The 23,572-nt window shown below is 45.6% G+C and overlaps 8 protein-coding genes across 8 annotated transcripts; 2 read left to right on the top strand and 6 right to left on the bottom strand.

Moving 5' to 3' along the window:
- Positions 1 to 556: 556 nt before the first annotated feature.
- On the bottom strand, positions 557 to 2,729 carry AOL_s00097g366 (uncharacterized protein; the record flags this gene model as incomplete). The annotated part of the gene is made up of 5 exons (XM_011126199.1): positions 557 to 1,007; positions 1,097 to 1,347; positions 1,438 to 1,872; positions 1,950 to 2,245; positions 2,303 to 2,729. 5 exons carry the CDS (start codon positions 2,727 to 2,729, stop codon positions 557 to 559), a joined length of 1,860 nt encoding a protein of 619 aa, XP_011124501.1.
- Positions 2,730 to 4,416: 1,687 nt separating this feature from the next.
- Positions 4,417 to 5,195, top strand: AOL_s00097g365 (uncharacterized protein; the record flags this gene model as incomplete). Its single annotated transcript, XM_011126198.1, has 3 exons — positions 4,417 to 4,562; positions 4,629 to 5,108; positions 5,174 to 5,195. 3 exons carry the CDS (start codon positions 4,417 to 4,419, stop codon positions 5,193 to 5,195), a joined length of 648 nt encoding a protein of 215 aa, XP_011124500.1.
- A 1,873-nt stretch (positions 5,196 to 7,068) lies between these two features.
- On the top strand, positions 7,069 to 11,210 carry AOL_s00097g364 (uncharacterized protein; the record flags this gene model as incomplete). Its single annotated transcript, XM_011126197.1, has 4 exons — positions 7,069 to 7,257; positions 7,345 to 8,192; positions 8,287 to 10,477; positions 10,542 to 11,210. The coding sequence occupies 4 exons, from the start codon at positions 7,069 to 7,071 to the stop codon at positions 11,208 to 11,210; spliced, it is 3,897 nt and encodes a 1,298-aa protein (XP_011124499.1).
- Positions 11,211 to 11,679: 469 nt separating this feature from the next.
- Positions 11,680 to 12,690, bottom strand: AOL_s00097g363 (uncharacterized protein; the record flags this gene model as incomplete). The annotated part of the gene is made up of 1 exon (XM_011126196.1): positions 11,680 to 12,690. The coding sequence occupies one exon, from the start codon at positions 12,688 to 12,690 to the stop codon at positions 11,680 to 11,682; it is 1,011 nt and encodes a 336-aa protein (XP_011124498.1).
- Positions 12,691 to 13,129: 439 nt separating this feature from the next.
- Positions 13,130 to 15,025, bottom strand: AOL_s00097g362 (uncharacterized protein; the record flags this gene model as incomplete). Its single annotated transcript, XM_011126195.1, has 1 exon — positions 13,130 to 15,025. The coding sequence occupies one exon, from the start codon at positions 15,023 to 15,025 to the stop codon at positions 13,130 to 13,132; it is 1,896 nt and encodes a 631-aa protein (XP_011124497.1).
- A 1,013-nt stretch (positions 15,026 to 16,038) lies between these two features.
- AOL_s00097g361 (uncharacterized protein) lies at positions 16,039 to 17,935 on the bottom strand (the record flags this gene model as incomplete). The annotated part of the gene is made up of 5 exons (XM_011126194.1): positions 16,039 to 16,297; positions 16,367 to 16,810; positions 16,868 to 17,188; positions 17,246 to 17,683; positions 17,757 to 17,935. 5 exons carry the CDS (start codon positions 17,933 to 17,935, stop codon positions 16,039 to 16,041), a joined length of 1,641 nt encoding a protein of 546 aa, XP_011124496.1.
- A 956-nt stretch (positions 17,936 to 18,891) lies between these two features.
- Positions 18,892 to 20,898, bottom strand: AOL_s00097g360 (uncharacterized protein; the record flags this gene model as incomplete). The annotated part of the gene is made up of 4 exons (XM_011126193.1): positions 18,892 to 20,024; positions 20,079 to 20,372; positions 20,448 to 20,625; positions 20,728 to 20,898. 4 exons carry the CDS (start codon positions 20,896 to 20,898, stop codon positions 18,892 to 18,894), a joined length of 1,776 nt encoding a protein of 591 aa, XP_011124495.1.
- Positions 20,899 to 22,742: 1,844 nt separating this feature from the next.
- Positions 22,743 to 23,369, bottom strand: AOL_s00097g359 (uncharacterized protein; the record flags this gene model as incomplete). Its single annotated transcript, XM_011126192.1, has 1 exon — positions 22,743 to 23,369. One exon carries the CDS (start codon positions 23,367 to 23,369, stop codon positions 22,743 to 22,745), a length of 627 nt encoding a protein of 208 aa, XP_011124494.1.
- Between the last annotated feature and the right edge of the window lie 203 nt (positions 23,370 to 23,572).

The following is a 23,572-nucleotide window of genomic DNA, read 5'->3' as shown; positions in this document are numbered from 1 at the left end:
GTTCCGCCTTGGCAGCGTTCCCTGAAATGACATAACCAATATCTGCTGCGAAACCATTATTGGCTGGCCACGATCGGGGATTGTGGCCTAATCGTCAAGCATTAGGTAAATTGCCCGATGGGGATAGCCGAGTTCGTAGGGTTTGATGTCATGGCGGGGCCTGAAGTGGAAGGTTCCTGGAATGAAGATTTCGAAAAGCCGTTTGGATTTAGAGTACTAGAGTACATCCGCTGCTTCACGCTATCTCCAAAATAAACATTACCCTCTATTGGTGGGAGCAAAACTAATGAGAAAGATGGCAAATCGAATCTCGGATCTCGGCATCGATATTATGATGTCGATATTTTAAATATATATTTGATTTAGAAACAACATCTCAGATCGAATTAGTCTCGATGCTAGCTTTGAACCCCTTTCTCCCACCACATTAATCCAACAAAGTGTTTTCCGGCCCTAGACATGTATTAAATAAATGACGTATGTATGTGTATATACCCATTACTAGCTCTACTCTAGTCCAACCAACCCATGCTGTCTATAAACCGTTGGTTCCTCTTTAGAAGCAGCTGCTGAAATCCAAATTCAACATATCAACAATGGGCCCCGAACTACCCATCCAATTTCCAAAGAAAGTACTCATAGCTTCCACATCTCCTTCAGTCCACCCTCCACCTTCGAAATCTTGCATAAAGATATCTGGTAGTTGCTCAACCCCTCTGCCCTCAGCAATATTCACAATATTGTGATCTTGTGGGAGAAGTAGTGTATTCGACTGGTGTGAATAAGTCCCCAAAGGATTGTGATTCTGTGAATCCACAAGTGCTTTGGCAACACGGCAAAACACTTTTGTGACTTCAAAAAGACGAGCAGAGTCCTTTGTCACATGCGCAATAGTTTCGATTGAATCAAGGAAATCGTGGAGGAGTTTTACGTCGGAGGGGTCGTTTGAAGCTACAGAATGTAGGAAAACGACAATAAGCGGTGTAAATGAGGTATATAACAAAACCCTATTTCCAACATGTTAGCCGCAGAGTACGAGCTTTAAGTAGATGCTATCAAAAAAAGGTAAACTTGCGACATATAGTGGGTAACAAACCAGGAGACATAGGCGTCCATATTATTGGATCCAATCTTCTTCTTGAAGATGGGGAGGAATTTAAGATGGCAATGGAGTCCCATGGTTGCAGCTTCGAAACACGCTGCTGTAATCTCCGTGGTATGTACACCCTCGCCCATCGAGGCGGCACGGTGAAGTGTCGTTTGAACCGAATAGTAGATTATATCCGTGGGACCGAAAAATAGATCGAAGTATTCGGAGTAGTAGGCGGTTTCAATAGTGGACATGACCTAGTTTTAGCGAAAAAGTTAGACTTAAATGCTCTAGACTGATGTTTTGTGGAACGGTAATATCACTTCGGATGATATACGGGACTTTACTTCTCGCCATCGCTCGAGCCAAGGTCTCAGTTGTGCATCGAGGTTGCCGATCAGAGCGTGCCGCTCAGCTTGTGATTTCTTCAATGCCGTCGCAGAGTACAGTTGGTCGTAAACCATGCCTTGGAGACGACTCAAAGAGACGAAAGCTATTGAAGCGTGATCCCATGGTGCGATACCCTCGACGCTAGAGACGGTGAAGTATTCGGTGTCGATGTCGAAGTCCTGAAAATTGGAAGCGCGGCCAAGGGTTAAAGAAAGGTTCTTGTCTACGCCGTACAAGGACCAGAAAAGGTGACGCTTTTCGTCAGCGATGTTTTGAGGATCGCTCTTCAACGATCGTTCGCGATGGTATCCGAGGGTGAATACATGTCGGGCAGCGGCAGAGCACAAAGTCCATGCCAGGAGGGGCTTCGAAGACAGTTGTGCAAATACAACCTAGATGCAGAGAATGATATTAATCGAAAATATTAGGAGAAAGATGTCAATGTTAGTTCTAGAAAAGATGTTCTTACCCCGAGTGTCAATGCTTTTACATTATCGACATGAGGAACTGCAAGAATTTCATAATTCTGGCAGCCAATATGTAGGTTTTTTTCACAAAGTCTCAGAAATTTAGATGAATCCCAGCCACTTAATATGGGGTCATTGAGAGCGATATATTCTTCGAGCAGAAACAATAGAAGACCATGCATAGTTGTTAGCTGGCCAAGTGAGACAGGCTCGGTCGGGAAGTAGACGGCCTGGCAGATCTTCTCAAGGGCCATCTGGTCGCGCATAGCGTATGCGAGATAGTGGACGGATGGGTATTCTTTTCGGAAATAACAGTTAGTTTAATTCTAATGCTTTGCTTGATTCCGTCACTGACCTTTTAATTTTCTTAAAACCGATATCACGAATTGTGCTGGGAGCAGTTCCATTTCCGGGAGACTCTTAGGCCTCTCGTCTTGATCGAAATACAAATCATCGAACCCATTCGAAAAGCCGCCCACTGATGAAGTATTCATCAATTCTTTTAGCGAACTTAGTGCGTCTAGGATCTCATTAGATTTTTGGCCTTGTTTCGCAATGAGCTCGCCAGCCATTACAGTCTGAGTAGCAAAGGAAGAGTCGCCTTCAAACGCTGGTGGTGCAGGCGTGGACACGGATCCACTTGCCATGCCATCGGACGAAGAGGCACTATATCCCGTCGAACGAAAACTCGGTGTTTCTGCTGATTTATCCCCCGATATTGGTTTGCGGTAATCCACCATGTGAGTAGGGTCAGGCTCGTTCAACGAGATATTCTTGACCATATGCTCGATGGATATGAGCCGGCTATTGATCTCATCGATAGATTTTTGACTACATGGTGTTAGTCTAATTTTCGCTACCATCTTGGGAGCCCGAGGAAAACAAGAGGTGGCTTTGATCCGCATACTAATTTGAAGAAAGAACGACTCGAGGACGATGCTCGATAACCCGCTTCGCAGGCCGGCACTCGAGGTTGGAAGTCATACAATTGGAACATGGGTCCTGCCGATTGCATTTAACCTATTCGCAAACCAAGGTTAGACAAAAAAGGAGTTCCGTGGACTGCGCGCACACAAGAATGGGGTACAATATATTATGCCATGCCATGCTCTAGTTCACACGGACATGCATATTTCGCAGAAATGTGATATTTTGGCAGAGACAACGCACTTTTCGACGCCTGCAATTCTCGCACTATCGAGTTAAAGGTAAGTATACGATCTGATCCCATGACGACCTAAGTCAAACAATGCATAATATGGTATTTCTTATAATGATATTCATCTTGGAGGGATCCAACTTACAGCCTGTGTTAATACGGATGGTGTCATGTTTGCGCCGCCCATACTTGGCCCACCAATCGAACTCTGGAACTCCATTTTGGGGAATTCGATGCTACAAAAATGAATACGGGAGTAAGGATAGCTGGATTGCCTCGGACTTCCGTGGGAATTCAGTCCATGATCTCCTGTCCGCGGAAACTTGACGACATCCCACCAGAGAAACAAGAGAGGTTATAACCTTAACCGCAAACGTCGGAGTCCGCGGCGCCCGAAGAATGATTCACCGAATTTGGATGCTGCTTAGGTAAAATGGATGTCGCACGAGGTTTAAGTTGCCAGCTTTGCTTGGCATGCATGTTCCACGCGGCAGGCAAGCAGCGGTAAGGCTGGGTTGCAGTTGCATTTGATAAGATATTATGTCAGCTAGTCGCGGGAAGAGATTGGACGACGTAATGCCAGGTACGAAGACTTCGGAGGGGCTATCAGGTTGAAGACATTCTGTCCTTTATAGGCTGCTGAAATTAACACTGGAAGAGCCTTGCGAGTGTATGAAACTTGTGATCAATTTGAGTGGTCCGGCTGTTCAAACCAGAAGTAATTTCGCTGAGCGCGTGTGGATGAGGATATCGTCAGCGGGGCTTCGTAGACATTACGTTGACTTAAGTTGGAATAGTATTGTTCAGGCGAACCTTTAGATAAAGATCTGGATCTCATAGAAAGCCCTATTATTAAGCATGCGTCGGCCTTCTGGCTGCAACTGCCGCACCGAATACACTAAGAAGAAGTACGTAGTAACATCGTGACATTGGCGAGACCTTGGCGGTGGGGCTGGACTGGGTGCTCTCCGGTGGTGTGTTGGCTACTCAACATTGTGTTGTGTTTGCTTGGCAATATCAACACAGCAACACATCACAGCAGTGATCATATGACAGCGTCCGCATTTGAGTGCGACTTCTTGCCTAATCCGTCTTGTTTCTAGGGCACCAACCCTCGCTAAACAACCCACCTTCCAATGAGTACTACCACCACTAGCTCGAGTCCTCCATCATCTAGAGAAGGTATCAGAGCTTCCATCCTTTACTTTCGACGACACCTCAATCGCAGATACCATCGACAACTCCGAGAATTCGCCCCTCATCTCCCTTTAAGAAATATCAGTAGTAGTCTCGTACCATCAGTCGCCATCATGTCTGACGTCGAAGAAGTCGAAGTTGAGGCTCCAGTCACCTTCAGCAACGTCCTCCCCAAGGAGGTTACCGATGAGATCGGTTCCGTCAAGCTGTTCAACAAGTGGACCTACGAGGGTGTCACCGTCAGCGATCTCTCCCTCGTGTACGAAGCCGATATCTTCATATTATGAAAAATCTATCATCTGTTCTTCTGCTGACTGTTACCTAGTGACTATGTCTACCTCCAGGCCCCAGTCTACACCCCACACTCTGCTGGTCGTTATGCTACCAAGCGTTTCCGCAAGGCCAAGTGCCCAATCATTGAGCGTCTCACCAACTCTCTCATGATGAACGGTCGCAACAACGGCAAGAAGCTCATGGCCGTTCGCATCGTCAAGCACTCCTTCGAGATCATCCACCTCCTCACCGACCTCAACCCCATCCAGGTTGCTGTCGATGCCATTGTCAACTGCGGTCCCCGTGAAGACTCTACCAGAATCGGTTCTGCCGGTACTGTTAGACGTCAAGCCGTCGATGTCTCTCCTCTTCGTCGTATCAACCAGGCCATCCACCTTTTGACCATCGGTGCTCGTGAGGCTGCGTTCAGGAACGTCAAGTCCATCGCTGAGTGCTTGGCTGAAGAGTTGATCAACGCCGCTAAGGGTTCTTCCAACTCTTATGCCATCAAGAAGAAGGACGAGCTCGAGCGGTATGTTTTTTTCCACACCATTTCGTTTATTCGGGTCACATTCGCTAATATTTTGTCTATTATAGTGTCGCCAAGTCCAATCGGTAAACGCTCAATTTTTCGACCCTCTTACCGCCAAAAGCATTTTATACCTCTTCATGTCATATATTTCTTACTTCTTCCATTAATGGGATATTTCCTTTCACACTCACGCTTACGCATTTCTTGGCCACCGGAGTTCCAAGGCGTTTTGATGCTCAGGACAAACGACTGAATGAAATGAAATTAATACAAGACTACTTCTACTATCAAGGTTTTCTTCCCTTCCTAGCTGCTGTATCAAACTTGCAGAGAAGTAGCAAGGTTCCGCCCTGCCCACGTAAAATATTGAAAATCGCAAGGTTTCGCCCTGCAAAGCAGGTTCATCGATCATTGATACTGAACGGTTTGACAGCGAATCCACTGTCCTAGCGTTGGTATTCAATTCTTCTCAAATCGGGCGTCTTGAACGACGATTTGACTAGTCCCGTATTGTAAACGGTTTAGGCGATTATTGGAGACAATAGCTTCCTCTATTGATATCCATTCCCTTCGTATTCTCTTAGTTTGCCTTCGTGCATCGATCTCTCCAAGGCTGCGATTTGATAGTTAGCTAGTTTCATAACAAATCAAAGAAGTTAAACTTTATTTTCCCTAAGCTTCGTAAACTGCCTTGCGCAGAACTAGTCCAGCTTCTTGATATGTATATCTACTAAGGTTATGCGGCAACTAGTTAATGCCAGCCAACCTTATTGTTACATTGACAATAAGATTTAAATTTGATCGGTCACTCCGCACTATCGCCAGTAACTAGCTTAGTCTCGAGGCTATCAGTAACAAACCGTCACAAACTTTCCAGGGCCCCAGTCCGTATGCAACTATCACCGGACTACTTTTGGGCCCCGAGACCGTGAGACGATGAATTTTCCGACGGGATATAGGAAAAAAAAGTGACCGTCATCCGGAACGCGTCAATGCCTGCATTCGTCCTCCCACGATCACGATATCTGCTTCCGGCCGACGTAATACATTACACATCTGTCTAACTGGCTTCTTCCAGAGTTCCACACCGGGTGATATCTGTACCAGGCCAGCCAGACCCGCATTGCCCCCAAGACGGAGTTCCATACAATCTCACAGTTAATCCAAGAGTCGCTAAGAAATTGAATGAATCATTCACGAACTTCGGATCTCGCCAAGCGGCAGCCAAGTGTGTGGCCAAGCGACTTGCCGCGCACCTTATTCATTTCATCATCACGGGCCCCTCGGACGCCGCGCACAGTCGCCGGCTCCATAACGTTAACACCTGCACATACCACACCCAGTTAGAATTAAACGGCGTCCGGTTGGTCAGGAGAGAATGGGGATTCTCGATCTGATTGTTTTTAAAAATACTCGATCCTCTTCTATCTTTTTCTTCATTGCTTGATATTTTGTAGGAGGAAAATAAAACCACTTTTTTAATTCGAATATTCTACTTGCTTTAATACTTTTAAATTTTAATTCACTCTCCAGGCAATTTTTGTAGTCGATCGATCTTTTATTACGTTATAAGATACCTCTGAACGTGTTTGGAATTCAGTTCTTCGACATCACTTTTGGCTTTCACGCTATCCTAATCCCTGAAAGCTCATCGGGCTTGTCCAACCAGTCACCGCAGGATTATGTAAGTGGTTAGCTAAGCCTCCAACATGCCAACACAAACTCGGGCTAACTTTGACCGAATCCTTCCCAGAATATCGGGGGGTTTCTTTAGAATTAATTCTGTGTCCTGCTAATTTCCTCCTGAAGAAATACTGTGACTTCTTCTATTGCTCCGGTGCCCGGTGTTCGCGGTTTTCTATAAAAAAGTTGCGAGATTTTCGCTATCCTGCTTAGAAACAAGAACAGCAAGAGAAGATTCAGTTTATAACACGACCCTTTTGGGTCCATAACTTCCAATATGTCGACGACGGCTCCAATGAACGAACCTTCGATTCCTATCTCTGAGAAGTTAATCGATGAGGGTATCAAGTCTGAAATCCCTGGAAGTAGTAGTGGAGAAGCTTCCATAACAATACTTGATGAGGCTGAAGAGGAAAAGAAGAAGAAGGAGAAGGAGAAGGAAGAAGGCGGCTTTGGTGCTTACTGGGTGCGTACAACCGATTTACTTATTATCTTATCAAAAGAATTGAGAATCCGGGTTATATATTAATAAATTTTTTGTTGTACGATCCAGAGAATATTCAAGTATGCTTCTACTGGCGACCGTATTCTGTATGCTATTGCCCTTCTCACGGGCATTGCTAGCGGTGCTGCTATGCCTCTCATGACCATTATTTTCGGCCGTTTCACAGCGAAGTTCACAAATTTCGCGGCGGATCCTACTCAGGGAGGCGACCAATTCCTTCGCGATGTCAATACTTTCGTCCTCTACTTCGTCTATCTCTTCGTCGGTCGCCTTGTAACCACATACATTGCAGTCACATGCATCACTATCGCTGCCACTCGTACCGTCAGAAACATTCGTCAAGCATTCCTCGAACATCTACTCCGTATGGAAATCTCCCATTTCGACAAGGCTGACAGCGGAGCGACGGCAACTCAAGTTACAACTAATGGTAATAGGATCAACTCTGGTATCGCCGAAAAGCTTATCCTGGTTGTGCAGTCCATTGCTATGTTTTTATCCGCGTTCATTGTTGCTCTCGCTGCACAATGGAAATTGGCGTTGATCACCATGTCCATAATCCCGGTTATTGTTATCGTCACCGGGTTTTGTGTCGCTTTGGATGCCTCTAATGAAGCTACAATTATTAAATTGTACTCTCGGGCATCCGCACTAGCACAGGAGACTTTCTCGTCCATCAAGGCCGTCCACGCTTTTTTCGCTCATGATAAGATGCTTGCGAAGTATAATGAGTACTTGGAGACAGCACATAGAACTGGAGACAAGAAGAGCCCTATATATAGCGTTATGTTCTCTACTGAGTATTTCTGCATATATTCCGGGACGGCATTGGCATTCTGGCAGGGGCATAGGATGTATCGGAGTGGTGAGATTCAGGATGTCGGAATAGTTTTCACGTAAGTCATAATTGACTCCTTCCCGAGCGCCATTAACCTAGCTAGATGCATTCAATAACACAACAGACTAACATCGTATGAATTGGGAATGTAGTGTCGAGTTAGCAATGATGTTAGCGGCATCTGCCATGTCCGTGATTGCACCCCAACTGCTTGCCGTTTCTGCAGCAGCAGCAGCAGCATCTGAACTTTTCACCATCCTGGATACCCCCTCTAAACTCGACCCCCTCGACAAATCTGGCCATGCTCCTGAAGAGTGTATTGGTGATATCGAAATTTCCGGCGTTGATTTTGCATACCCATCTCGTCCTACCGCCCAAGTTCTCAAGGACTTTACAATCAAATTCCCAGCCGGCAAAACAACGGCCTTGGTCGGTGCCAGTGGTTCTGGAAAAAGTACATGCATCGGTCTCTTGGAGCGGTGGTATGAACCCTTAACCGGATCTATTAAACTTGACGGTAAAGAATTGAAGGAGTACAATGTCAAATGGCTTCGCTCCCAAATTCGTCTAGTCCAACAAGAGCCAGTCTTATTCGCCGGAACTGTCTATGAGAACGTCTGCCGCGGTTTCCTCGATGAACAACGTGCTCTCCCGGAGGAGCAAAAGAGAAAACTCGTCCAGGAAGCTTGTACTCTCAGCAATGCCCACGATTTCATCACACAACTACCCGATGGTTACGATACGCAAGTCGGTGAACGTGCTGGAAAACTAAGTGGAGGCCAGAAACAACGTGTCGCTATCGCTCGTAGCATCATTTCCAATCCCAAAATTCTTCTTCTCGACGAGGCTACCAGCGCTCTTGACCCCAAGGCCGAAAAGATTGTTCAGGAAGCTCTAAACCGTGTATCTGAAGGCAGAACAACAATTACCATCGCCCATCGTCTCTCCACAATCAAGAAAGCTCAAAATATCGCTGTCATGTCAAATGGAGAAATCGTGGAACAGGGAACTCACGATGAACTCGTCGCTCTTGACCGTCACTATGCCGCTCTCGTCCGCGCACAAGACCTCGGAGACAAGGGCGAGAAATCCGCCGGTTGGAACTCAGACCAGGAGGATGACGAAGAAAATGAAGACCATCTTGCGCTCTCCCGTACCAAGACTGTTGCATCCAAAGCCGAAGCTTCTGCCGCAGCGAAGAAGGCAATGACACAAGGTACTCTTCACTACGGTATTTTCAAATGTATCTGGATCCTTTTGGCCGAACAAAAAGAAATCTATGGAAAAATGGTCTTTGTATTTTTCCTTTGCGCTGCCGGTGCAGCTATCTACCCCGCTCAAGCTATCCTCTTCTCCCGAGTTTTCGAAGTTTTTACACCCACCGACAGCGAAGTCTACCAAAACGCGACTCGCAGCGCAAACTTCTGGGCGTTAATGTTCTTCATCGTCGCCATTGGCTCAGTTGCTTGCTACGGACCCCTCGGCTGGGTTGTTAATCTCGAGGCTCAGACCATTAGCCACAAGTACCGTAAGGAAATTATGGAGATTGCGTTACACCAGGATATGACCTTCTTCGACCACGAGGAAAACTCTTCCGGCGCATTAACTGCGAAATTATCTGCTCTCCCACAACAGCTTATGGAACTGCTGTCTATGAACCTCCCACTCATGTTGATGGTTGTTTGTAATGTCGTCGGCAGTTCGATCATGGCTCTCGCCTCTGGTTGGAAACTGGCTCTAGTCGTTCTCGCTGGTGGTATGATTCCTCTTATTGCGGCAGGATATTACCGTATCAGACTTGAACTCAAACTCGACGAAGAAAACGGTGATCGATTCGCTCAAAGTGCTAGTATTGCAAGTGAATCCATCGCTGCTATCCGCACTGTAGCCTCCTTAACTCTCGAAGAAGAAGTCTTGAAGACTTTCAAGTTAAAATTGGGTGAAGTTGTCAACAACTCTTTCCGCAGCATCTTGGTTAGGATGTTGTTCTACTCAGTCTCCCAATCCCTCGACTTTTTGGTCATGGCTCTCGGTTTTTGGTACGGTGCCAAACTTCTTGTTAGCGGCGAATATAATACCCAGCAATTCTTCATGATCTTCATCGGTGTCATCTTTGCCGGTCAAGCAGCAGGCCAGTTTTTCGGATATACGACTAGTTTGACAAAGGCGGCCGAGGGTGCTAATTACATCCTCTGGGCGCGAACGTTAAGACCTACTATTACTGTCAACGACGAGAATAAAGATAACGGACCAGACGGCGATAATGATGTTGCTTTGGAATCTGTCGACTTTGCATACCCTCAACGACAACAGAGCCGTGTTTTGAAGGGTATCGATATTCAGGTATGCTTGCATCTCCCGACCTCACAATCTATTCGTTTTATATATACTAACAGCGTAACTTCAGATTAAACCATCACAGTTCGTCGCTTTCGTCGGTGCCTCCGGCTGCGGTAAGACCACCGTAATCTCTCTCCTCGAACGTTACTACGACCCAACCTACGGTCAAATCAGTCTCGGCGGCCAAGACATCAAATCACATTCTCCAAAACTCTACCGACGCCATTTATCTCTAGTCCAACAAGAACCAACCCTCTATCAAGGTTCCGTCAAAGAAAATATTTCACTCGGTCTAGAACATGAACCTACCCGCGAGGAACTCGAAAAGGCATGCAAAATGGCTAACGCATACGACTTCGTCATGGGTCTTCCCGAAGGGTTTGAGACACCCTGCGGTGCTTATGGTGCGCAGTTCAGCGGTGGGCAAAGGCAACGTATAGCGATTGCTAGAGCATTGATCAGAAATCCTAGGGTATTGTTGTTGGATGAGGCGACTAGTGCTTTGGATACTCAGAGCGAACGGTTGGTACAGTCTGCCATTGATGAAGCTAAGCAGGAGAGTGGAAGAATTACAATTGCTGTGGCACATCGTTTGAGCACGGTTGTTAAGGCGGATGTGATCTACGTATTTGCGAATGGAAGGGTGGCGGAAGAAGGTACCCACACTGAGCTATTGAGGAAGAAGGGAAGGTACTTTGAGATGTGTTTGGCTCAAAGTTTGGACCGAAATGTTTAAACAAATTATTTGGAGAAGATTAATTGGCGAGACGGGGAAGTTGGAGGCCATGAACATGGGTTTTTGATATTTTCTTGCGGACAAGAAGGAGTGGAACTTTTTGCTCCTATTCTCCACACTTTCTTCGGGTCTCTCCACACTTACAGTTATGCATATATATGATTTTGTAATTTTTATTATTCTTTGTCACCTCTTCAAACTTGACTTTGGAGGTGGATCTTAGGGTGTTCTTGGCCGGTTTAGTATATAACTTGAATATAGATAGACGTATATATATTAGTATTTAGACCATATTGATAATTCAGGAAAAGTTTTCCCATGTACATCACTAGTACTACGCATACATTTGAGATTTATTCCACTGTGAAAAACCAACAGATATCTATCGCTATATCTAGATATCTATACCCCATCCCCTAACCCCTCATAAGGCGAGTCGTATATACCCGAGTACACATACCCCTTAAGCTTAAACTTTTAATTTCGACTCAGGTAGGTAGAGATCCCAATCTCTATCATTAAGATACTCTTCCACCGTTAACTCCCTCTTCCGCTCGATGTCCTCCAAATTCGATTGCCCCACCAGATTCACTAAAGGATTGAGCTCAATCATACTCGGATTATTCTTCCTGATAGGAGCCGGTCCATAATTATTCGCTGCTCTAGCAAGTTTTCCAATCTTGATCTTCCTTTCATGATCATGAACCAGACGATATCTCCATGCAGATTCAGGATCTATCAGTGCAGGATTCTCGACTATGAGAACCTTTTCTTCAGCAGGACGCTCCTCTGCTATCTTCTGAAAGTGAGCTGGTATAAGTTTTCTTTCATCTTCTGCCATCTCAGGTAGACTAATACTAAGTTTTCGTGCAAAATAAGCTGGAGGTAGCATTGAGTCCACTCCAACTACATCCGGTTCCTCTTCCATAGCAATAACAGCTGTTGCAACTCGCCATCCATTCACAGATCCATCTAGGGATGCATATTTGAACGCCATATCTCCCGGTTCCAACTCTAAGTCAACAATTGCACCCCAAAGTGTACTCGTATACCCAACGCTCTCATAATAGTTGTACAACGTTGGTGCTATCAAATTTCTATCCCACTCAGGTCCCTCCGTAAGGCTCCCACGAACGGCGAACGGCGAAATAGATTGTTCTACTCTATCGGAGATTTGGAAGAAACGGGTTATTACCGAAACGGTGGTATCGTTGCATTCGGTACCTGTGAAAAATGCCAATGCGTGTGGAGGGCTACCAACGGTGGGGTCGCCTCGGATACGGATTGTTGATAGTTCCTGGGTTTGGTTACCAGGTATGAGAGTGCATGATTGATCGGTTGCCTCTTTGGAAAAGTATTTTCGATCGATGTCTCCCAGTGTTTGGGGGTCTCTGTGACGTTGGAAGTTTATTAGGTAGGCGGAAAGGGGGTGTATTGAGATACAAAAGAGGAGAATCGAAAGGAGATATGTCCGAAACATATTCATCAAATACTAAGATCTAGTGTCGTGTGGATCAAGGCATGTATCTCAATCGCTATAATTCAATATCGAGCCTGAGTTTGGTTATAGGTCTATAGATCCGACTAAGGAAATACTTTGACCACTAACCATTCAGCTTCAAACGCAAGCTATATCTTGATAGTGCACGCATAGTGGTGTTTGAGAGAGTTAGAGCTCGTTCGACCTGAAGACCTTAAACCGGTGTAGTAAGGTTCACTAATGAGGCTCAATTCTAGGTCACCGAATCACGAAAGATTGATATTAGACCCTCACCTGAAGCAAGCTAAAAGTAGTATTCAAATTTGCTAATATTTTAGAATTTTCAATCATCATGTTACATCGATGCATGTATAACGCTAACGTATCCTGTTGAATTCTTACACGTGAATCAAGTATCCCAACTATAGAATATAGGTACTTATTGGGTCTTAGTCTTCTTTACATTCCCTTTAGATGGAGGCACAAGCAGATCTACAATCTCTTGCTGCGATTTCTTCAGAGTTTTCCCTCTCCGAGCCGTCCTAGGCGATTCATCTTCAAAAAGAGATTCCTGCTCCTCCCCATCATCAGCTGCAGCAATCTGATACATCAATCTTTCTCCTAAAGATGATTGCGTCTTCTTCCATCTCGGTAGTTTCTTTAGTCTTTTCCTTGCCGTCGATTTCCTCGACTCTGGTGACGATGTTAGTTCGTTTATTATTCTTCCCATTTGACGCTTATTGTTCCAGTCCCATCCGCTGCGTCCTAGTTCCCTAATGCCTTGGTCTGCGATTGCATATTGTCGTTGAAGGTGGTCTGATAAACCAATTGCAAACCCTTGATTAGCTTTCCCCAGACCAGGGACGGCTTGTAGCGGTATTGACGTGAACTCGCGTAAAGGTCGACTTGGTTTGGAACCAATAAGTTCACTGATGATACTTTGATAATCCATGTCGGCGGAATTGGGGGATTCCTCTTCGATTCCGCTTTGAGGGAAATCTTGTTTTTCCGAATCAACTTCGTTTGCAACTTCTTCGACTGGAAGAAGGTATTGATTTCCCTCAACCACTTCAATCGGTTCTGATGTCGTTTCTATCTTCTCCACTGGTTCTGATATCGCGCTTCGTGCTCGCTCTGCCATTATGCTGAGTGGCTCTTCCTTTGCATCTACCGGTTCTTCATTCTTTCTCTCAATTTCGATGGTGGGATTAATACCTCCTGGTCCAGGAATGTTCAGATTCGACGGCGGTGTATTACGTCCCTCCGAGCCCTCTTGATTATCACTAAACCAATCCACTTCATCATTTTCAATCTTTATCTCCACAGGAACTTCATCTTCCGAGCCATGCTCCGGTCTAATGCTCCCATCCAACCCCCCACCTTCAAGCTTCTGATCAATCATATTCCTAGGTACCGTCCCCATGCTCCACCCATCCTCACTCTCTTCCAACTCCATATCATCCCCCCACCCTGGACCTTCAAACCCCTCAACCGCAGGGACCGACACATCCCCAATCTCAAATATCCCCGCCCACTTCTCCGTCGTCGGTTGTCCAACCACAGCCCTCGGATCCGGCCCCACAAGTTCTCTAGGATTAATATCCCCAAACGCAAACATCCTCGCCCACTTCTCCGTAGTCGGTTGATTCGTCAAAAACGGCGCTTCATCTATTCCCCTACTATACCTATCAAACCCAAATTCTTCTCCAAGGATCTCCTCCATCGCCTTCAAATCCTTGAACACCGTCTGCGGTCTATCAAATCGATCGGTAGGGGTAGCCCACATCTTCACCCGCGCTATTTCGGGATCAACGGGTAATAAATCATCCCCCCAACGACCAGTACTATCGAACGCCATCTGCCCCGGTACTAAATTCAAATCCTCGATGAATAACCTCCATTTCCTTGTTCCGGGTTTTATCTCCTCCCATGACCTTAATTTCCATATCATAGCCGTCGGACCTTTCATCAACGCTGTTAACGGTTCAAAGTCCGCTAGCTGGAGGGTAAACGGATTCTTGACCGGTTTATTACAATAAACCACCAACACCGGTATATTCGCATGATGGTCACAATGTTGCGAGTCGGCGTAGAATAAAAAAGCCCAGGGTCCTCTTCCAAGATCTGTGTTTGTCCATAATTTCATCCCAGTTACCAATCCGGTATCCAAAGAGTAATTGATCACCCGACAGGAACTAGGCTCTGTGCTGTTATATTCGACACGGACGGTCCTCGGATCCGTAATGTTGCCATTTTCGCGTAGGAAAGCGTAGGAATATGCATCTACAAATGCTGGAAGGACTAGCGAAATGACGAATCGACCGAGATAGCGCATTTTACTCATGTATTGTTTTCGAAATTTTCCCCACACGAGGGTCGTAATTTACTGGACAACTTTGACCAACTTTGAGGTTATGATACTTGTAAATGGTTATTATTTGAGAGAGTTTAATCGAGGATGTTTTTTGAGGTCAGAGTTATGGGTAGGTTACACAGGCAGATGCCGGCATTGCAAAAGACAATAAAATACCACAGCTTAACTGCGTTGCAATAGGAAACTATGGCGGAGACACTTGTAGATGAGCACTTCGAAGAAACTTGGGGAAAAATTACTTTCTAGTTCTGTTATTACTGCTATTATCAAACATCATTGGATTCGTTCATATCAAAACTAGCATGAATCTATCACTTCGAAATCACGTCAAACCGAACGAAAGACACTAACCGACGAACTGATGGCGAATTAAGGGACGCCATCATCCGTTTGCGTCGTTCCCCTAGACATGATAGAAGTATGTAAGGTAAGTGTAAAACAAAAAAAAATGAGAAAAAACGAAGAAGAAAAACGAAAAACGAGAATGCAGGAAACCTGTAAAAGCAAAGGTAACTCAGAAAAACTCAGAACCGGCACGATAATTACAGTCGATAAAATTTTAATTCGTGAGGGACCTATAAGACAGATGTTGTGAGGCTAAGGCTGATAAATGCCTTCGATTCGTGAATTCAGAGTTTGGTTATGATGCTGGGAGTGTATTGATCAAACCTCGTCCCCGAGAGAAACTGTCGTGTATTAAATTTCTTTGGTCAAAAGACCTTTTCGTTGGTAGAGGGGAAGGATAATTGGTCGGCGATTCCTAGAAAAGAATATTGCAGTTTTTCTTTCCTGCGATACTGAAGGGTGAAAGGTGCATACGATGGTATAAATTGGTGAATAGACGGTGGCATTCAGAGCCATCAAACTTCGAGAGTAGACGGGAGTTCCTCTGCTCCAATGTGAGTGCTTCGATCTTCCTTGATCCGATAAAGAAGTAATGTCTTCGTCATACCAACGATCCTCCGCTAAAGAACTCACATCGCTTTGACGCGTGAGAACAAACTGCTGTAAACGGCATCTACAACCGGAAGGGCAGATATCTGACGTCCTCCGAAGAATCTGCCGTTGAGACCTTTGATAGCGTTCTCGCCACCGACAATCTTCTCGAATTTTATGTAAACGTCGCCGCCGGAGTTTGGGTCGACGGAGATGTGCACTACGTGACCGTATTTAGCTTCACATTCTGCTTTAACGTCATCTTCTAAATCCTTAACCCAGGCATCGCCTTCTTCTCTAAAAATAGCAAAAATTCTTGTTAGTGTTGGACCTTATTAGACGGGGTGAAGGAGGGTGCATGCATACTGTGTAGGGTCAAACATATTCTTAACAACAACGCATCTGCTTGCAACTGTCGAGTTGGTAGCAACTGGTGGCTTTGGGGGTGGGGCGATCTGTCGTCGCTGTTTCTGTTCCCCGTTCGTTTCACCGTTTTGTTCATGAACAGGCTCTTCGACACGGGCAAGCTTCCTCATCAAGGCATCGCGGCTAAAATTGTTGAAGTTGACACCAGCAACGTCAGCGTCATCGAGGGCGCTCGCGGCTCCACTCGTGTTGATATTCTGGATCTGATTGTGACGTTGGCGGCCTTCATAGGCTTGCTGCCCGTTACTGAAACGTTGAAGCATCTGTGCAGTAGATTCAGGGGTGAATTTGTCATTCCCAAGTCCGACACGGATAAGGCGACCTCCGAGATCAAACCCATTCATCCTTTCCAAAGCCTCCTTAGCGTTATTTGGGTCGCGGTATCTATCATCTGTATTAGCACACCTTGCGAGTCATGGAACGGATATCAAGGGCACATACTGAACGAATCCATAACCTCTGCTCCTACCAGATTCTTCCTTCTGCAATTGAACAAACTCTAAATCTCCGAAAGGCGCAAAAACCTGTTGAAGCTCGTTTTCCGTGATACTGAAGTGGATGTTTCCGACGTACAACCTATGGAAAGGAATAGTTCGGCGGTGGTCTTCGTCTCTGTTATGTTGACCACCTTCGGCACGAGCCTGTCGGTTCTTCTCTGCCTCTGTAAGTTGAACGATGATGGGGATACCCAACAATCGTTGACCTGTAAGCGCGATAGCTTTAGGGACTGACTCTGCCTCCTTGAATTCAACGTATCCAACTCTGCGAAACATCTTGTTAGCAGTCAAGCTTAAAAATATACCGATAAGTTGTACATACCCTTTAGATCTTCCGCTGACGCGATCTTTAACGATCTGGGCCTCCTTGACACCACCAACTTTCTCGAAGAACGCAATCAACTCCTTGGTGCGAAGTCTAGCAGCCAGTTGCTGAACGAAAACTGTACGCCTATCCCGTTCGTCTTCCGTAAGTTTTGGTGACCCAGATTTAGATCTATTGCGAGGAGATCTGGAACGACGGCGGGTGCGGAACTCGTCGAAATCGTCACGTTCTCGTCGTCGAGAGTTGTATCGTTCCTCACGCTCGCGCTCTCGGTCTCGATCACGGTCTCGATCGCGGTATTCTCGATCGCGGTCTCTATCTCGGTATTCGCGGTCACGTCCGCCGTCTCGGTCACGCTCGCGGTCCCTATCACGATCACGGCCGGAGGAATACCTATCAGAGTATCTATCATCGTCATGGCGTCTTGAGCGGTGTCTAACGAAGGTAGGGAGGCGTCAATAAAAGCTTTCAACCTAGTATGTGGGGTTCAGAGGGAATTAATCCGTACCTATCACTTTCTCGGCTCCTGCTACGACGTCTTCTATTCTTGGACCTGGTGCTCCCAGCGTCGCTACGTCTGCTATCATCGTCATCATGATTAGATGCTCGGTCGGCCCGGCTCTTAGACTCAGCTGCCTCTGCGCGGAAGGGTTCTTCCACGAGGGCTTCGATATCAAGAGCAGACATTTTGTTTTTTAAAATGTTCGTTTTGATCAGTTTTACCAATGAAATAGGATGTGATAGTCGGTGGGGTTTCTCGAAGAGAAGTTAAGTGATTGCTGGAATATCGTGTGACGAACTGCCGGAAAGGTAAGGATTCTGTTCTTCTGGTCTTTCCCCTATGATTGTGGGTAAAGGGAGGCTTCAAACCCTCTTTGCGGCCCTCCAATAGCCTTTAAATCCGCCTTCCAGATGGCCTTGATGCCTCTTCCTTCGATCCTATATCGAAGAGCTGTTAGAGTTTCGTCGTTCTTGTTGAAGTCGAGGTTGGTGGTGGACGTGGTTGGTGATGAGTAATGATGATGGTGGTGCGTTGACGGGCAAAAGGCGGAAAGGGCTGTTCTTAAATTTTGGGGCAAATTTAAAATCTTTTTTGGAAGGCGCAACACAAAAAAAGCAACAACCCCACAAGGCAAACATCGAAATCTCCGGCAGAGCCGCATCCAGCTTAAAAGCTTGTTATAGTATATACACTCATAACAAACAATATTATATTACAGCCTACTTCTAAATTTTATTCGGGTTCCACTTCATGTACTCTTATAATCTGGCAATCTGGATAAGAATATTTACAGATTTAAGAAGTAATAGGGCTACAAAAGTTTATTTCGCAGGGTTTCGGGCTACTGATTTTCGAGTACACGTACAGTACAGTACATACATCGATGCATCCGCAGATCGGTAATCTAAATATCTACTTAGCCGCTTCGCTACATCGTTTGATTGATTGTTTTAATCTCAGGAATGGTAATGGTATCTCGATTTTAGTAAAGGACAAATGACAAATAATGAATATACACAAAAAATAAAGGTAAAGGTATTAAAAGAAGAAAAGAAAAAGGCCAGGATAATTCATTATCATAATACAGTTGCAGCCAACATTATATTAGCAGACCCCTCCACATGCACACCCCCTTAGCAAACTACCTATATTGTGCCGGCATCTCATGCGCAAATGTCTGACTGCCAGGTGCCTCATTAACATACCCTGTATTCCCTTGGTACGGCGCTCCAAATTGCGGATGTGTGTTTCCTTGAGCAACTGGTACTTGAGCCCCAGGATTATTCCAATTATAATCCCCACCAGCGAGCTCGCTAACAGGTCTGGCACCCTCATGTCCCTTGGTGACATCATAGTATGGTACATGGCTATACCCGGCCTGACCACCCTGCGGCGAAGCAGGCATGGAGTTATGCATCATAGGCGGTGGAGGGGCAGGAAGGGTTTCGTCAGAAACAGGCTGTCGTCTCCGTTTCATCATGAAGAACGCCAGGATCGCGAGTCCAGCTATCGCTGCTACACCACCAACTGCACCACCTGCGATAGCGCCAACGTTGGTTTTGCTTCCTCCGGAATCTCCACTTGGGGAGGGACTTGGTGGGTCGGTGTTAATTGGTGGCGCTGTTGGTGTTGGCTCCGGCAGCTCGCTGAATAATGGCGCTACGCCCCTAGAATCCAACTCGACGATATTGGTCTCCGTAACGTTAAACTTAGCTGGCGCAAAGCTAAGTTGTCGATTGGTATAATCGTGAACCAAATAGGTATGTCTTGCAAATGGTGTCCCGAGTACAGCTTCATAACCCAAATTCGTTGCAATACTGTATTTGCTCATAGGATTCACCTGTAAAGAACACGCATCCTCTCCTGCTAACTGATATCTATATCCCAAAACACCGTATGCCGGTAGAATAAAATGGTTGGCATTGACGGTAATGTTGACGTCTTCAAACCTGAATTCAAAGCTCAGATCGGAATTTCGCATTGTGCAGTCAACGAGGTATCCGCCCCAGTTATCGTCGTACACGGCCCCCGTCCGGTCGACTATTGTAGGGATAACATCGTCGGGAAGTGACATTCGGCTTGTGCTGAATTCGACATTGGCACGAAGGTTTCGGACTGGGTTGAGTTCTTCCATTTCTCCGGGCGATCCGAAAGAGGCGCCCACAAGTCTAACAACGGTGATTTCGCCGTTGGTGGAGGCGTTAAAGGTCACGAGGTTTCCGTCGTATTTAGCGGTATCAACGGACCCAAAGGTGAGGTAACTCTCATTACGTTCTGAACTCAAAATATTAGCATCATGCTACGAAGGATTCTCACGCATCGACTTACCAAACCAATTAAAATAAAGTCCATGTGTCAAAGACTTGATCTCTCTTCCTTGAAGCAGAGATTCCATAAAACTCGGAAATGTTTGTCTATCATTATCATAGACACCGATTCCCATCTCGGGCGCTTGCGTAAAATTATTCGCGACACCGATATAAACATTATCCAGTGTCGAATCTCCGAATTTAACGGTATCGGTACCGTAATAACCTCTTGTAAACCTCGAACTATCTGATTGCGTTAAACTTAGGACTGCATCAGATACATTCCTAAACGTCGAGGATCGGTTGGGGCTGTCTATAATATAGGTAAATGTCCTGTTAGTCTTTGTTTTCCGCCAGTATGGACGAACTAGACTGAAGGGATTCTTACAAAGGCCAGACCAGTCTACATAGACGCACTGGAGATAATTGGCTCTGCTCTCCTCCCTACTACAATTCGCTGGCTTCTTAGACCCGACCCAAAACCAAGGTTGGTCTGTTAATCGGACATTGACGGAGTCCTCCCGCGACCCGATTTCGAGGTTAACGAAAAATGCATATCGCAGCACCTAAACAATACTATTGTTAGCAGCCTTACACTCGGTAAACCCCAACAAGCTCATGCGAATAAAAATGCTTGTGGGATTAAACAACTTGGAGAATGAACATACACTATATTTAAATAGCACCGGATCCGTCGCTGCTCTTTTAACCAACTTAACACTCTCACTTATATAATCTGTCGCCCGGTCGTATATCGAAACCGCTTCAACGCCTGTCGAAAGAGTACTCGCCAATGCCAGCAGTATCGTGCCGCTTCGGGACAACGACAACCCAACCATGTTGGGCAAGAAAATCCAAAAAAAATATCAGAATACCAAACTATTTACTCCCCGAGTTCAAACCACGATTCGAAGTTGCAAGGTATTTTCGTGCAGTGCGAAGGATCGTTATGTACTGGCCGTATTCAGCAGGTTCGAACGTCTGGGAAAAAGCTTGGGGTATGTTCCGTCGGAATTCGCAACCACAGTTAGGCTTGCGGGTGGCTGTTTCTCAGGGGTCGGTGCTGTGTACTATTCTGGAATGTCCGTTGGCGAATCTAAAACCTTCAGAGCAGGGCACAAAAGATCGTTGAACAAATTCGGCCTTCCCTTTAAAATTTAATTTTTTTAAAAGTCAAGAAAGACTGATACCCAAACGCACGATATAGTCAAGATATAGTCAACGCCTTACTAAAGAATATATCCTGCAAGAGCAACCGGAAGAAGAATTAAAGAACGCACAGAAGAACAATAGAACCAAAGAGGGGAATGGGGCTGACAATTATAGGAATACCAAGAAACGCAATCAAACAGGAAGGGCGGTATTCCTAGCATCTGCTGTCACGCCCAGATGTTCGCCGTGGGCCGTGGAGCCTGGTGCAGCCAGGATCTGGTAATCCATGGACTTGGCCGACCCAGGCTCGTGGGGCACCCTTCGTACGATGCCTATTATCAGGATCGCCTATATACAATCAAGCTTACAATTGCACAAAAATGAAGCGGGTCCTCCACACCGTACATACGCTTTCGCAAATATGCTTACCCATGATCCCTTCCGTGTAATACGACCCCTATAATCGAACCTACACGACAGCCCTACGTTAATCTTATCACAGACAGAAATTAGAAAAAAGGGTGAAACGATGACCCTACAAAAAACCTAAAGATTTTGACAACAAAAAAAGATGGGCTGATATGCAACCGAATCAGCACCATGCGGCTCAATATCTGCATGTGGACACCCGGCCGTTCGAAAAATCCTTCAGCCCTGAAAATGAACACCAGAACCTCGTGTTTCGAATTTATCCATTATCAAAAAGTTTTCCAGGGAACCGACAAGATTACCCGACGCATATCCGAAGGTTACTGCCTTGGAATAAATGAGCCTCATCCAAGGCCATGACTACCCAATCAAGTCACCAGTCCGGCTCCCAACTAAATGTCGAGCCCCACAGAGTCAGGAAGATGCCAAGGACCAATAGGTCATATTTAGCAACCAAAAGGACCTAAAAGCCTCGTAGTGGAGTAACAACACAAGGTTTTAAGTGCTATGTATTTGTCAGTAGTTAATTCATGGACAAGGTTTCTACAACCTTGATTGACGGAAACTGTGGTTGTGAAATGTGACGACAGGCGCCGAAAGAGGGGCAAAGGAATTGTAATGCAATGCGGTGAATTGCTCGAGCCACGTTCACAAAGGTTGGATTCAAAAATAACGTTGTGTGACAGGGGACTTCAAAATGTAACACGATGGTGTGTTGGTCCGACTCCTTTTCGACTAAAATACACCAAACTGGGACCCTTGCAGACTGGTCTCGTTTAGCAGACCATTTTTCTGTTATACATTGACATTGACAACCCACTCGTTATCGAGGGAACATTTAGCGGTTTTGAAAAATGAGGTAAGCATTTGGTATATTCAAATTCCCCGATATATATATATATCTATATATCGAAAATTCGCATTTAAGAACAGCCATTCCGCGGTGCCTGGTTCGAGCTTCAAATATTGTCATCATGCATCACCCAACTCCGATAAAACATTTGAAGCCTTGATCAGAAACATTGAACAATCGGCCTGTAAACATGATAACTGTATAAAATTCAATCAACCGAAAGACATGCCCAAACAGGACACAATACCCTCAAGCTTCATACAAACTCGTAATGGATGCATAATTACGACTACCCTTCTTGTGGAGCTCCGGCGTAAACCTCTTATACCAATAAATCGAAAAAGTCGGTCTACAAATCATGCTCAACACAGCCTGTTTACTCAACGGTTCATCCGGCGCATATTCTCCACAATTGTGTCCAAAAAGCGGTTGAGCATGATCGATACAATATCTACACAAAGCTTCCATGTGCACCGGATCCAACGGCTTTTTATCCTGGCGGACGGCAACAAAGCTTCCGGGGGTATATTGCCATTTCTGAGGAGCCCATCCAAATCCAAATGTTCCACCGGCGATAGGATCGAACGCTTCGTTTGGGTTGCATGAGAGGTGAAGGAATGCCGCTTCTTGGTTTGAGGCGAACCCCAATCCACTAGATGACCCTGTTGAGTCCGCCCAGATAGGGTTTTGGGGACATTGGCGGGTGAAAAGGGGGATCCCGAGACGGGCGGTTATATCGGAGGTAGAGCGGATGTTTTTTGAGAATATTGGGTCGTTGAAGGGGATCTCGACGGGTTCGTATTTCGGTCTGTAACATTTCTCAATATCGCCGATGCAGTTAACTCTAACGCCTTTGACAGTCTTTAGGGTCGACATGACTGTTATATATATTGGAGCGAAGATTGTGTATGAATGTCCTTTGGCTAGGGTTAGATAGGAATTATATTGCATCAAACAGGAATACATATATAGAATATATTAATATTTTATACCTTAGTGTAATTATCTAGGTAACTAGGAAATTTGAAGAGTGCGAAGTATTAATATTAGCACCGAGGTAGTTGCATTCAATGATGGGG

Source organism: Orbilia oligospora (genome assembly GCF_000225545.1).
Source record: "Orbilia oligospora ATCC 24927 unplaced genomic scaffold scaffold00097, whole genome shotgun sequence".
Lineage (NCBI taxonomy): Eukaryota > Fungi > Ascomycota > Orbiliomycetes > Orbiliales > Orbiliaceae > Orbilia > Orbilia oligospora.
The sequence above is the reverse complement of the archived record's forward strand: the minus strand, read 5'-3'. Positions and strand labels throughout refer to the sequence as shown.